This window comes from Bos javanicus, chromosome 22 (assembly GCF_032452875.1).
Source record: "Bos javanicus breed banteng chromosome 22, ARS-OSU_banteng_1.0, whole genome shotgun sequence".
Classification (NCBI taxonomy): domain Eukaryota; kingdom Metazoa; phylum Chordata; class Mammalia; order Artiodactyla; family Bovidae; genus Bos; species Bos javanicus.
The window spans coordinates 56618246-56632856 of NC_083889.1; the positions used below are offsets into that span (position 1 = coordinate 56618246).

General features: G+C 41.7%; 1 protein-coding gene across 7 annotated transcripts in view; it reads left to right on the forward strand.

Annotated features, from left to right (window-relative positions):
- The window catches only part of RAF1 (Raf-1 proto-oncogene, serine/threonine kinase), a 75792-nt gene that overhangs the window by 51392 nt on the left and 9789 nt on the right, over nt 1–14611 (forward strand). For 3 of the 7 annotated variants that reach the window (XM_061397167.1, XM_061397168.1, XM_061397169.1), the window contains 6 exons: nt 4531–4643; nt 6506–6608; nt 6909–7066; nt 9151–9249; nt 11311–11464; nt 12057–12116. In XM_061397167.1, coding sequence (XP_061253151.1) covers nt 4531–4643; nt 6506–6608; nt 6909–7066; nt 9151–9249; nt 11311–11464; nt 12057–12116 — 687 coding nt within the window. The remainder of the gene's footprint in view (nt 1–4530; nt 4644–6505; nt 6609–6908; nt 7067–9150; nt 9250–11310; nt 11465–12056; nt 12117–14611) is intronic. The other 4 variants (XM_061397170.1, XM_061397171.1, XM_061397172.1 and 1 more) reach the window with 2 other exon arrangements.

Below are 14611 nucleotides of genomic sequence, written 5' to 3' on the forward strand. Positions count from 1 at the left end.
TAGTCCAACTCTCACATCCATACATGACCATTGGAAAAACCATATCCTCGACTCGACAGACGTTTGTTGACAAAGTAATGTCTGCTTTTTAATATGCTGTCTAGATTGGTCATAACTTTCCTTCCAAGGAGTAAGCATCTTTTAATTTCATGGCTGCAGTCACCATCTGCAGTGATTTTGGAGCCCCCCAAAATAAAGTCAGCCACTGTTTCCACTGAGACCGGATGCCATGATCTTAGTTTTCTGAATGTTGAGCTTTAAGCCAACTTTTTCACTCTCCTCTTTCACTTTCATCAAAAGGCTCTTTAGTTCTTCTTCACTTGTAGATGGTGTCATCTACATATCTGAGATTATTGATATTTCTCCCGGCAGTCTTGATTCCAGCCTGTGCTTCCTCCAGCCCACCGTTTCTTATGATGTGCTCTGCATCTAAGTTAAATAAGCAGGGTGACAGTATACAGCCTTGATGTAGTCCTTTTCCTATTTGGAATCAGTCTGTTGTTCCATGTCCAGTTCTAACTGTTGCTTCCTGACCTGCATACAGGTAGAAAGGGAAAGTTGATCATTTTCTCTCTCCCAACTACTCTCTCTTGGGGCTTCCCTGGTGGTTCAGTGTAAAAGAATCTGCTTGCCAATGCAGGAGACGTGGGTTTGATTTCTGGGACGGGGAGATCCTCTGGAGAAGGAAATGGCTACTCACTCCAGTATTCTTGCCTTGGAAATCCCTTGGGAAATTCCATGTAGCCTGGTGGGCTATGGTCCATAGAGTCAAAAAGAGTCAGACACATCTTAGTGACTAAACAACAAGAAACCACTTTCTCTTAGGGGTAAGAGCTATTTTTTCACATGCATATGACATATATAGACATATATAGGTTCCCCACCCTTTAAATAATCTTCTTGTCATTGTTCAGTTGCTAAGTCATGTGTGTCTCTTTGCAGCTCCATGGACTGCAGTACGCCAGGCTCCCCTGTGCTTCATTATATCCCGGAGCTTGCTCAGTCTTATGTCCATTGAGTTGGAGATGTTATCTAAACATTTCATCCTCTGTCACCCCCTTCGTCTTTTGCCTTCAATCTTTCCCAGCATCAGGGTCTTTTCCAGTGAGTTAGCTCTATGCATCAGATGGCCAAAGTACTGGAGCGTCAGTCTTTCCACCAAGTATTGGGAGTGGATTTCCTTTAGAATTGATTGGTTTGATCTCCTTGCAGCCAAGGGACCCTCAAGAGTCTTCTCCAGCACCACAGTTCAAAAGCATCAATTATTCGGCGCTCAGCCTTCTTCATGGTCCAACTCTCATACCTGTATGACTACTGGAAAAACCATAGCTTTGACTATTCGGACCTTTATTGGCAAAGTGATGTCTCAGCTTTTTAATGTGCTGTCTAGATTTGTCATAGCTTTCCTTCCAAGGAGCAAGCATCTTATAATGTCATGGCTGCAGTCACTGTCTGCAGTGATTTTGGAGCCCAAGAAAATAAAATCTGCCACTGTTTCTACCTTTTGCCCTTGTATTAGCAATGAAGTGATGAGACTGGATGCCATCATCTTTGTTTTTTGAATGTTGAGTTTCAAACCACCTTTTTCACTCCTCTTACATCCTCATCAAGAGACTCTAGTTCCTTTTCACTTTCTGCCATTAGTGTGGTATCATCTACATATCTGAGGTTATTGATATTTCTCCTGGCACTCTTGATTCCAGCTTGTGATTCATTCAGCCCAGCATTTCACATGATGTACTCTGCATGTAAGTTAAATAAGCAGGGTGACAATATACAGGCTTGATGTACTCCTTTCCCAATTTGGAACCAGTCTATTGTTCCATGTCCAGTTCTAACTGTTGCTTCTTGACCTGGATATAGTTTTCGCAGGAGACAGGTAAAGTGGTCTGGAATTCCCATCTCTTTAAGAATTTTCCATAGTTTGTTGTGATCCACCCAAAGGCTTTCACATAGCCAGTGAAGCAGAAGTAGGTGTTTTCCTGGGATTCCTGTGCTTTCTCTGTAATCCATCGAATGTTGTCATTTTGATCTCTGGTTCCTCTGCCTTTACTGAACTCAGCTTGTACATCTGAAAGTTCTTGGTTCACGTATTGCTGAAGCCTAACTTGAAGAATTTTGAGCATAACTTTGCTAGCATGTGAAATGAGTGCAGTTGTATGGTAGTTGGAACATTCTTGAACATTGCCCTTCTTTGGTATTGGAATGAAAACTGACCTTTTCTAGATGAAGACTGACCTTTTCCAGTCCTGTAGCCACTGCTGAGTTTTCCAAATTTGCTGGCATATTGAGTGCAGTTAGAACTGGACATGGAACAACAGACTGGTTCCAAATAGGAAAAGGAGTACGTCAAGGCTGTATATTGTCACCCTGCTTATTCAACTTATATGCAGAGTACATCATGAGAACGCTGGGCTGGAAGAAGCACAAGCTGGAATCAAGATTGCCGGGAGAAATATCAATAACCTCAGATATGCAGATGACACCACCCTTATGGCAGAGAGTGAAGAGGGACTAAAAAGCCTCTTGAAGGTAAAAGAGGAGAGTGAAAAAGTTGGCTTAAAACTCAACATTCAGAAAACTAAGATCATGGCATCTAGTCCCAACACTTCATGGGAAATAGATGGGGAAACAGTGTCAGACTTTATATTTTGGGGCTCCAAAATCACTGCAGATGGTGACTGCAGCCATGAAATTAAAAGACGCTTACTCCTTGGAAGGAAAGTTATGACCAACCTAGATAGCATATTCAAAAGCAGAGACATTACTTTGCCAACAAAGGTCCGTCTCGTCAAGGCTATGGTTTTTCCAGTGGTCATGTATGGATGTGAGAGTTGGACTGTGAAGAAGGCTGAGCACCGAAGAATTGATGCTTTTGAACTGTGGTGTTGGAGAAGACTCTTGAGAGTCCCTTGGATTGCAAGGAGATCCAACCAGTCCATTCTGAAGATCAGCCCTGGGATTTCTTTGGAAGGAATGATGCTAAAGCTGAAACTCCAGTACTTTGGCTACCTCATGCGAAGAGTTGACTCACTGGAAAAGACTCTGATGCTGGGAGGGATTGGGGGCAGGAGGAAAAGGGGACGACAGAGGATGAGGTGGCTGGATGGCATCACTGACTCGATGGACGTGAGTCTCAGTGAACTCCAGGAGTTGGTGCTGGACAGGGAGGCCTGGCGTGCTGCGATTCATAGGGTCGCAAAGAGTCGGACACGACTGAGCGACTGAACTGAACTGAACTGAGTGCAGCACATTAACAGCATCATGTTTTGGCTTTTATTTATTTATTTAAAAAATGTATTTATTTCTTAGTTCCCTGACCAGGGATTCAACCCTTGTGGTGGAAGTGGAGAGTCCTGAGGTGGAGAGTCCTAACCACTGGACCACCAGGGAAGTCCTCCTTTTAGGATTTTAAATAGCTTAGCTGGAATTCCATCACCTCCACTAGCCTTGTTTGTAGTCGTGCTTTCCAAGGCTCACTTTACTTTACATTCCAGGATATCTGGCTTTAGGCGAGTGACTAGACCATCATGATTATGGGTCATTAAGACCTTTTTTTTTAAATAGTTCTGTGTATTCTGTCACTTCTTGATCTCATCTGCTTCTGTCAGGTCCTTACCCGTTCTGTCCTTTATCTTGCCAGTCCTTTCGTGAAATGTTCCCTTGATATCTGCAGTTTTCTTGAAGAGATTTCTAGTCTTTTCCAGTCTGTTGTTTTCCTCTTTTTGCATTGTTCACTTAAGGCCTTTTTATCTCTCTTTGTTCTCTGAAACTGTGCATTCAGTTGGGTATATGTTTCCCTTTCTCCTCTGCATCTCTTCTTTTCTCAGCTATTTGTAAAGCTTCCTCGGACAGCCACTTAGCCTTCTTGCATTTCTTTTTCTTTGGAATGGTTTTGATTACTGCCTCGTGTACAGTGTTACGAGCTTCTGTCCATAGTTCTTCAGGCACTCTGTCAGATGTAATCTTTTGAATCTAATACTACTCTTTGTGTTATTCTGAAAAATATTTTCCCCCAATTAAGATGGGGGGACCTGACCCCTTCTGACAGGTCATTAGAAGTAATATAGTAACAGCACAGCGTGGCACATGCTGATGTTCAGTGCTTTATCCCAACTCTCGCCTGTCGCTGGGCATCCTGGTTGTTCCCCCTGTGTATGGATTTGCCATCACAGTTGGCTCTTGAACAACTTGAGGGTTATGGGTGCCCTCCCTGTGTGCAGTTGCGAACTCAGATATAATTTATAGTCAGCCCCTGGGTATGTTGCTGTGTATCTCCTGTTCCGTAGCCTTTGGATCAAACAACCACGACTCATGTAGTACTGTGGTATTTATTACTGAAAAAAGGCCACGTGTAAATGGACCTGTGCAGTTTAGAGCCGTGTTGTTCAGGGGTCAGCTGTCCAAGCAGTGCTGTCCTACATTCTCTCCTTACACCTTTACAGACCGATGCCTTTATTCTGTGCTTACTTTCCAAGGAGTATGCTTCCACAGCCTGTGTTTGTTCTAACGGGGGTCCTTCGTTTGTAGGTCAATGTGCGGAATGGAATGAGCTTGCATGACTGCCTCATGAAAGCTCTCAAGGTGAGGGGCCTGCAACCAGAGTGCTGTGCAGTGTTCAGACTTCTCCACGAACACAAGGGGTAAGAGCTTGAAAGTCAGCCAGGTCTGCCTTCATACTAGTAAGGATCTCCTAGCTTCAGATAATAACCGTTTCCATTAAACAAAAAACAAGTACTTGCTTCCTATTGAACAGTGAATATTTGAATATCTTGTTTATAAAGAGACAGCTTAGAAAAGTAAGATACCAAGGCCTTGAACATTTTGCTTAAATATCACATTGGAAAATAAAATACATGTTAGGTGTTGGATACTGTTTCCACAGAAGGAAGCAGTAACGTCAGATGGTATGTTTCTTCAGAGCAAGGCTTTTGTATTTGCTGTAAGGCAGTTAACAGAACGGGTACTCAGAAAGTGTTTGCCTTATTATTTATAGTTAAAGAATGTTGTCTGTAAGAGAGAAACTTTTACAATTCACTCATTTTTATTCAGTTCTACTAAATCCCAGCAGTTTGATAGACACAGGGGTTAAAGATGCAGGAGAATTTGCTTCAGGGATGATCCATAGAATATCCTATTTCTAATGATGGTGGAAAGATAGAGGCATCATCTCACAGTCTAGGAGTCATAATAATAAATACTCTGAAGCATCAGAGCTGTCTGTGACTATCCATTACCTGTTATCGTCTCCCCAGAAATCTGGGATGATACCTTAACTTGCCCTTCTTTTTTCGCTTGCATGTTCTATTTTTCAAGGTACTCCCTAGTTTGAGAGAGGAGCCTAGGGAATGAGTCTGCTCAGAAGGGTGAGCATAAAGTCATCTGTTGATGATGCTCCTTTCAGCTTCGGAGGCTTTTTGCTGAAGTGCAAATCTTTGAAGCAGATGGCAGCTCTGTCTGGGTACAATTGCGGGTTGGTCCCCAGGCTTATGCATAGAGCTCCTTAGATATTGGGGTGCTGAGATGGTGGGGGGGGGGCTTGAGCCCCCCGGTCCAGGCACGTTTGTTTGGAGCCATCCTCAGTTCTCCCTTGGGTGGAGAGTACCTGAGGGCTGATCAGAAGACAGCACAACCCTCATCTTCGCCACTAGGGCGAAATGGAGTCATGTTGGGTTTCCTGTACCCAGTTCAGGGAATTATATTAAGGAATGGATTGTTTCCTGTTAGGTAATCAGACAAATGGCTCTGAAGGCTTCTTGTAGGTAAAGGGAGAGGTTTGAATGGCGCTGTGTACGCAGTGTTCTCTTCCTGTCCTAGGGTCTTCTTCCTTCAGGAGATGGGCCGGATGGACTGCACAGGACACAGGAAAGGAGTTGGGCATTCATTTTTACTTACATATACCTGCGTTTATGTCTCGTGTAGGCACAGAAAGAATAGTTTCAGAGTAAATATTAAGACACTTAAGTCTTTCCTCAGTTTATATTTATAAACAGTTCTACAGAGTTGAGCCCATTATTAATAGAAAAAGTGCATTTCGTTTGTGATTCCTTTCTACTTATTTTCAGAGTGAAATAGGCTAGTGAAGATTATATTTTGCTACTCTCACAATATTTTTAACCCGTTTTATAGGATTTTTATAGGATTCTAATGTTTAAAGATGTCCAATTTATTGCAGATTTCGTTATGAGATTGTTTTATTGCATTGTTTAAGGAAAACTTTATTCTAAGAGTACCCATTTGGAGTCTGACTGACCTAGATTCCAAATAGGTCTTTAAACTCTGTGTAGCCTTGAGCCAAATTACCTTCTTAGAGCCCCAGTTCTCTTGTTTTTAAGATGGAGGTAAGAATGCCTGCTTTATGGATTTGTTGTATGAATTAAATGTTAGTGCTGTATGGGGCTTATGTAGCATGAGCTAAATGGTATTTATTATTTACTGGTATTCAACTCTTTTACCTTGTTTAAATATTTCCCTTTTGTGTTATGCTTTTAAAAATCCTCTTTAGTAAAAAAGCACGGTTAGATTGGAATACTGATGCTGCCTCGTTGATCGGAGAGGAACTTCAAGTGGATTTCCTGGATCATGTTCCCCTCACAACACACAACTTTGTAAGTGGCGGATCTCTTCTCTCTTTGTGGTGTGTTGGGTGCTTTGGCTGGCACAGTAGGAATTTCTCAGAGATAATAAGCATGTATGTTTTTGGATTGTTTAAAGCTATGCTATTATTGTTTACAGTAGAGCAGTTTAGGTTTCACTAGATCACAGATGTACTTCAGTTTCTATGTATGAATTTTATTACAAATGTTGGAAGTATGATTCTCCATTGTAATAAAACCTCATGGGGGCCAAGGAGGAAATTATTTTGTCTTTTATTCAGCATAATTTACACACCTGTATTCTTGTTCCAGGCTCGGAAAACCTTCCTGAAGCTTGCCTTCTGTGACATCTGTCAGAAGTTCTTGCTAAATGGATTTAGATGTCAGACTTGTGGCTACAAGTTTCACGAGCATTGTAGCACCAAAGTACCCACTATGTGTGTGGACTGGAGTAATATCAGACAGCTCTTGTAAGGCATTGTTCTTTTTTCAAAGAATATAAGGGGATAGGGAGGTATAAACCCCCTTGGAGGGTGCATATTGTGTATTTGACTGACAGGTCTGGGTTTTAGACTTTCTAAGTGAATTATCATGATCTGGAAATGATCTACTTTAGAAATATGACAGTTCTGAAATCAGTAAGTTTTAGTGTGGCTTGTATACAACTTTCTAAAACAGCTGGGAGGGCTGTCATCTAGAGATTGATATACTGTGATTCTGTAAGACAAAGAGCACGTTGACATGGAGAGCCCCCAGGGTTTACTGGGTTGCTAGGAGACACTCCTCTGTATTGTATTAAATAATGCTGACAAGACCTCTTCTGCAGAGAAGGAGTAGTAGGTGTGGTTGGTGCTGTTTTCTTCACCTCAAACTAGGGAAAACAGTAGTCTTCAAATGATTTTACAGTAACCTTAAACACATATGTCCCTCTGACGACAAGCCAGTTACTCAAATATATTCCATATAGACAAACTATTTTTTTTAGTAAGGTTTAATAAAGAAGTATTCCAGAGCACCTCTTAAAACCTGTGAACAGGGACAGGAAACGTTGGAGTTGCACTTTACCCCTTTTTGAGGGCACTAGAAAAATAGAGGCGTGTTATCATGAAGCCATCATGGGAGCACCTGTTTTGCTTTCGTGGTAGTCACATGTAGCTTTTGCAGAGAGAACTTCTCTCTTTTGCAGAGAGAACTTTGTAAGTAGCACAGACTTTGGAGTCCAGCAGACACTGGTCAGAATTTCACTGTTGCATTAACTAACTGTCATTACTTCTGAGCTTTGGCTCACTCATCTGTAGAAGAGGGCATCCCCTGGCTGCAGCATTCTTGTGAGCCTTATGTGAGAACGCATGAGCTTTCCAGTCACTGAGTGCTCATCTCATGGAGGGAAGATGCCCAGTTGATGTGAATATCACTTTTTCTCTATGTATGACTTTTGGTGCTGACGGTGATCTGTCCTTCATACTTCAGTCTTACCATTTGTGCATTTCTGAGACAGAATGTTTCCAGAAAAGCTATATGATTTAGGTTACAAAGTGCCCTACTATATATAGATTTTTAAAAAAACACTATTTCGATGTAGTTGGACATTAGGCCAGTATTTCCTAGAAATGCACACTAGAGACTCTGTGTTCATTGGCAGGTCAAGATTGTCCACGTTTTGTAGTCATTTAAGCCAGTCACTTAGGTTGGTAGTCCATTGGTGGACTTCCCAGGTGGCTCAGTGGTAAAGAATCCATCTGCAATGCAGGAGACCCTGGTTTGATCCCTGGAGAAGGGAATGGCTACCCACTCCAATATTGCATGGAGAATTCCATGGATAGAGGAGCCTGGCGGGCCACAGTCTGTAGGGTCGCAAAGAGTTGGACGTGATTTGAGCTACTTACAAAACTTACTCTGCTGCTAAGTCACTTCAGTCATGTCCGACTCTGTGCAACCCCATGGACTGCAGCCCACCAGGCTCCCCCGTCCCTGGGATTCTCCAGGCAAGAACACTGGAGTGGGTTGCCATTTCCTTCTCCAATGCAGGAAAGTGAAAAGTGAAAGTGAAGTCGCTCAGTTGTGCCCGACTCTTAGCGACCTCATGGACCGCAGCCTACCAGGCTTCTCCGTCCATGGGATTTTCCAGGCAAGAGTACTGGAGTGGGCTGCCATTTCCTTCTCCAATGAATGTGATTGGCTCTCATCATAACCGACATGCCCATCCACGTCCCCTCCAAACTGCCCACAGTAGAAAGGATAAGACTGAAACCCAGAGAGAGAAAGTGACCACCGCTCTGAGGGGCTCCTGAGTCTCCTCCCTGGCTTCAATTCTGAGGCCTGATTGTTGATCAGGGACTGCCGAGCTGCTATGTCTGAATCCTCTTCCCCTCCGGGATCCTGTGGCCCAGGAGACGTGAGCAACAAGAAATAGCTGGCCAGCAACTTACTCTGAGTAGCCTAAAATGGTCCAGGAAAGTGTGATGAGGAGAAGCTCAGTTTGGAAGGCCAAGTAGGCTGACTGTAAAATCACTACTGCAAGTCTGTAAACCAGTCTTTCTCTGATTTCATTTAGATTGTTCCCAAATTCCACTGTTGGTGATGGCGGGGTCCCAGCGCTGCCTTCTTTGACGATGCGTCGGATGCGAGAGTCTGTTTCCCGGATACCTCCTGGGTATTTTGCACCTACTGCTTTTATGGGAAGTTGTACTGGGGCAGATGGGATTGAAAGTGTGAACACAGAGGACAGGAGTTCCCTTGGGTTCCTGTCTCTTTCCATGTACACTCTGTGCAGCCTCTGTGGAACTCAGCATTGGTGTTAGAGCAAAATGTGGAACTTTCTTTTTGTAGTCCTTTAGTTCTTAAATTCTGGAAAGTGAATACAATTAATTCTGGTATCCTGGTGTGTTCGTTATATCTCATTTGTGTGTTTTGTTTTTGTATTTTTTATTGGAATGTAATTGCTTTACAATGTTGTGTTACTTTCCCCTCTGCAGTGAAGTAAGTCAGCTGTGTGTACACAGGTATCCCCTCCCTCTCCCATCCCATTCCTCTAGGCCATCGTCTCACAGAGCTGAGCTCTCTGCGCTGTACAGTGGCGGCCCTCTAGCTCTCTGTCTTACACGGTAGTGTATATATGTCAGTCCTCATCTCCCAGTTCATCACACCCTCCCCTTCCCTCACTGTGTCTACAAGTCCGTTCTCTACGTCTGTGTCTCTAGGGCTGCCCTGCAAATAGATTCTTTGGAGCCGTGATTCTAGATTCCACATACATGCATCAATATTTGACATTTGTTTTTCTCTTTCTGACTTACTCTGTATGACAGACTCTAGATCCATCCACATCTCTACAAATGATCCTGTTGTTTTCCTTTTATGGCTGACTCATATTCTCATGTATATATGTACCACTTCTTCTTTATCCATTCATTACATTTTAAAGACTTTGAGATTTGCCTTTGTCAGTATGCAGTGAGACTCAGGGAAAGGGTCCCAAAATGATACACGGTGATTCAATTAAAATAAGACCCTCGACTTTGAAATACTTATTATGGCCTTGCATTGCTAAAACCATGATGTTTAATAAACTGCTATCTTGAAGAAATCTAATTAGATTTTTAATATAAATAATCCATTTTAATGTGCCTGTAAGTTTGCACATAATCTGTCTTTATTCTGTTTTCCAACTTTAAAATAAGTTTTGTTGAGTTCACATGCCTCACTAAGTTTTACACATGAATTTGGAACCTAAAATAATTCTACATCTTTGCCCAAAATATCTGACTTTAATTTATATGTAGTCATATAATATTTAATGGCCTTTGTAAAACTAACATGGAAATGATTCAAGGCAGCATATCTTAGAATAAGGAATTTGTATTGAAATGATACTTGGATGTATTGTTCAATGACCTTTATTTTTCTTGATAATTTGAAAAGCATGTCTGACTGAAAAACTGTACTTGCTTCTGAATATTTAGATAGAAGAAGCCAGGCCTCTGAGGCCATTCATGTTGAATTGCCTGGAAAGGCAACTTTTCAAGGCCGAGGAACAATTTCTCTTGAAAAAGTCTTTCATCCCTTGAATTCATGCATGGTGCTAACCTTGTCTGAACGAAACCGAGAGTAATCTTTTGAGCAAATGACAGTGTTACACTGAATGCATGTTCCCAGTTTGGCTGGTGGGAGTGGCATTGGGTAAAAGAAGCCAGGGATGAACGTCAGAGGTATGCAGATCTGAAAATCAAAGTCATTGTAATTGATTTTGTGAGCCGTTTATGGGGAGAGGATGCCCATGAGTAAAGTGCTGCCTGTGTGCAGGCACGCTGGGCAGGTCTAAGACGGTTAGACATCTTCCTTCAGGTTTTCTAATTTAGTCTCGAAGTGAACCTGGGAAAGTTCCAGCTAGCTTAATTGTAGAGGGTGGTGTTGAGATGGTCTAAAATTTTGGCGTATTCTGTAGACGTGATTTATTGAAGTACCATTTCTTTTTACGTGAATTCTGAGCATGTATATTATTTCCTTTTTAAAAATTTGCATGCAGAGGCACCTCAACAGAAGAAAAATTTTTAATGGTGCATATTTAGATTGACAAAAGAAAGGAATACTTTTGTCGAAGGTCATAGTGTAAGTAGGGTTTGTCCCGAGTATGTTAATGAAGTAAGTAGTTGAAAGATCTTTCCATTCCAGAGGCCCGAGTGTCAGCCATGGACTTTTCTTTCTCTTTGTCGCCTAGTTCCCAGCACAGATATTCCACACCCCATGCTTTCACATTCAGCGCCTCCAGCCCCTCCTCTGAAGGCTCCCTCTCCCAGAGGCAGAGGTCGACGTCCACGCCCAACGTGCACATGGTCAGCGCCACCCTGCCTGTGGACAGCAGGATGATCGAGGTAACGGCCCGCGGGGGCAGGAGTCGCCGTCGGGCGGGCTGACAGTTGCGTCAGAGAGTTCTGGGTTTCTAACCTGGTAAGGAATGTTGCAGCAGTTTCTCAGGCCCCTGGACTTTCCGAATTCTTATTCACTGTATCCTCAGACTAGCTTAATAATCCTGTTGGTATATCATTCAAATGGAGAACTGAAATTTCCTGAAGAGATGTTAACATTTGAGCTCATTCTTTCCAGGTTAGATATGAAGAGAATTTCAGTGAACTAGTGGATAAGTTAGAATAGAGAGTCCTGTTTTTTTGGAGGGGGAGTGGGGAAAAGAAAATAATAGTGATAGAGGACTATGAACTCTCTGAAAGACTTTGTGATTTTATTTAGAAATAAAAGGGTGGAGTCCTAAGGTTTTAATAAGCAGATATTTAGGGATATATGAAAGTACCCAAAGCAAGTGTTTTCAAACTGCTTTTTCTTTGCTTTGCTTTATGGTATGTTCTGTTTGTTTGGTTTGCTTTCTGGTTCATCTTTATTAACAACTGAATACACTTAAAATACTTCGTTTGTTCTTTATTCTTCTTATTTCTCATTGCTTTGGACTAGAATAACAGCCTGAATGCTTCTCCCAGGGCGTGGTCCAGACGATTTTGTGTGAGGGGAAGAGTAGGTATTCTTCTTCATGCCTTTGCTTTCTTATAAACTAACAGGATTTCTTAGACTGTCAGACAGTAGACTGTCAAAAATGAAACAATCACTGCATTTTATGTTTCTTATCAGACTTGCTTTCATGTTTTCTTTTTTGGCAGCAGCATGTTTAGGAGTTAAAAAAAAATACCATATGTGGTATTGTTGATAGGTGAAATCAGGTGGCATTTTGAGTCTAAGGGTATTAAAAATTGTTCTTTAAAAATAATTTTCAACCAGAGACTAATGCTAGTTTATTTACTTCATATTGAATACCATCACTATCTGTTTGCATTTTGTTTAGAAACAAAATGTGTCAGTTTGGTTGGTATACCCTGAAAATCCTTTGATACGAGTTTTTTTTTTTTTTTTAAATCAGAGACAGCTGTACTGTCTGCATCCTGAATTGGTCCTTGAAAAACCTAAGGGCCACCTTCAACCTCAGACACAGCTCACCGTACTCAGACCTCAAGTCATTTCTAATATACTTGTCCTTTGAGTGTGGGGTCTACATTGGTCGTTTAGGGGCACTTTGCTTATCACACGATTATTATGAGGTGGTGTGTATGCAGACTATGAATCTTACTATTTTATTATGATGAGCCAGTTTTTACCAGTAATATACAAGTAATATAGCCAGTAATATACCAGTTTTCTTCTGATATATAATCTGTTCTTGTATAAACACTCTATTATAGTTAGAGGGAACATTAAAAGTGAAAATTCTTGAATTGTAGAAAAACTGGTGACTTCACTTTCACTTTTCACTTTCATGCATTGGAGAAGGCAATGGCAACCCACTCCAGTGTTCTTGCCTGGAGAATCCCAGGGACGGAGGAGCCTGGTGGGCTGCCGTCTATGGGGTCGCACAGTCGGACACGGCTGAAGCGACTTAGCAGCAGCAGCAGCAGAATAACTGGCACACCTGTTGTGCTTAATCCTGTCTGTACTTCAGAAGCAAAGCAAAATTTTTTTTTTTTTTGCAAAGCAAATTTTTGACTCCTGTGTTTTAAAAATTTGATTCAGCATTTTTAAAGTACACTTTCTTGCTTTGTATAAACCATCTTAGTTCTCTTTAATATTTAGATTTCAAGATGACAAGTCAATCCAGCTGTAGAAATTAGCACAGGAAAAACAGGGAAGAAAATTACTATGGCATTAAGAAAAAATCCTAATGCACGGGGTATATAATTCTGGTCAATAAAAATACGTTGTGCCATGCTTTGACTGAAAACAATAGATTAGTTGAATAGTAAAACTACAGCCTCTAAATATTCTACTGAAATTCAGGTTTTTTTGGGATAAAGGATTGTCCACCTGGCAGTCATCTTGTCATTCTTAAAAGCATGCAGATTCCTAGATTTCCCACCTTTTCTCCCAGACATTCTTAGATCAGTTCTACTGGTGGAGGGACTTGGGAATCTGTGTTCTTACATACATCTCCAGGTAATTCTGAAGACTGACCAGTTTGGGAAACCCTAGAACCAGGCTTTATTGGTAAACTCTGAAGATGGGGCTGCCAACGCTGGGGGTCTTGGCTTGTGATTTCTCTCATCTCTTGTAAAGATACCACAGAGCGCGAGCATTCTGGTAATAATTCTGTGAAAAAAGTATCTGTGGTTACACAAGCAAAACAGAGTAGGACTTCCAAGAAAAATGTCCTTTTCGAGGATATGGGGATGAAGTGGTTTTATGTTGTTGTCATTTATATACTCCAAGTGAGCATTTTATAAAATGAGGATGTAGGCCTCATGGGAGGGCCCTGTGATCTACACTGTTCCAACTAAACGGTTTCTAATAAATTCTAAAGGTAACCTTTGAGCTCTCACCTGAGTAGAATGTGGCTCATTTCCGAGCTCACCCGCAAGGTCTGAGGAACATTTGTGGTGATGTGCTCCTGGCTGAGGCCCTCGGGTGGTTATCTTTAGTTCTGTTCCTGCCACCTGCAGGCCGTGTGGCCCTTCCCGTGTCCCTTTGCCTGTTTCCATATGTTTTCTTATATGTAAAATGTAGGTTTCAGACTAGGGGATTTACGGGTCTCCCAGCTTTCCATGATTTCAGGCTTGGATAAAGTATGTAGACATGGTGCTTACCCTTCGCAAATCTAACTCCTAGGGGAGTAAGAATGAACTGGGCACTGAATCCCTTGCTGAAAAATAGTACTTTTCTGAGCTTCAGTGGAGCAAGATCCCCAACCATTGGAAATCTCTCAGCTTGATGGTAACTTTGTTAGCCTTCCTTTAAAGAGTACTAGTCTGCTGTGTGCATTGCTTTTTTCAGAGAAAAAAGAATGTCATGTCCATCGTGTATGAGAAACTAGCATCAGTCCTCCTAATATGTAATAACAGTCCTGGAGATACTGGCCACAGACATTTGATAAATTGAATCAAAGAAAAGTTAGTGTATGTAACTAGACCTTTTGTGATTTAGAGATTTTATAATCTCTTTTGCTCTTGTAAATCCTTATCCTCCCT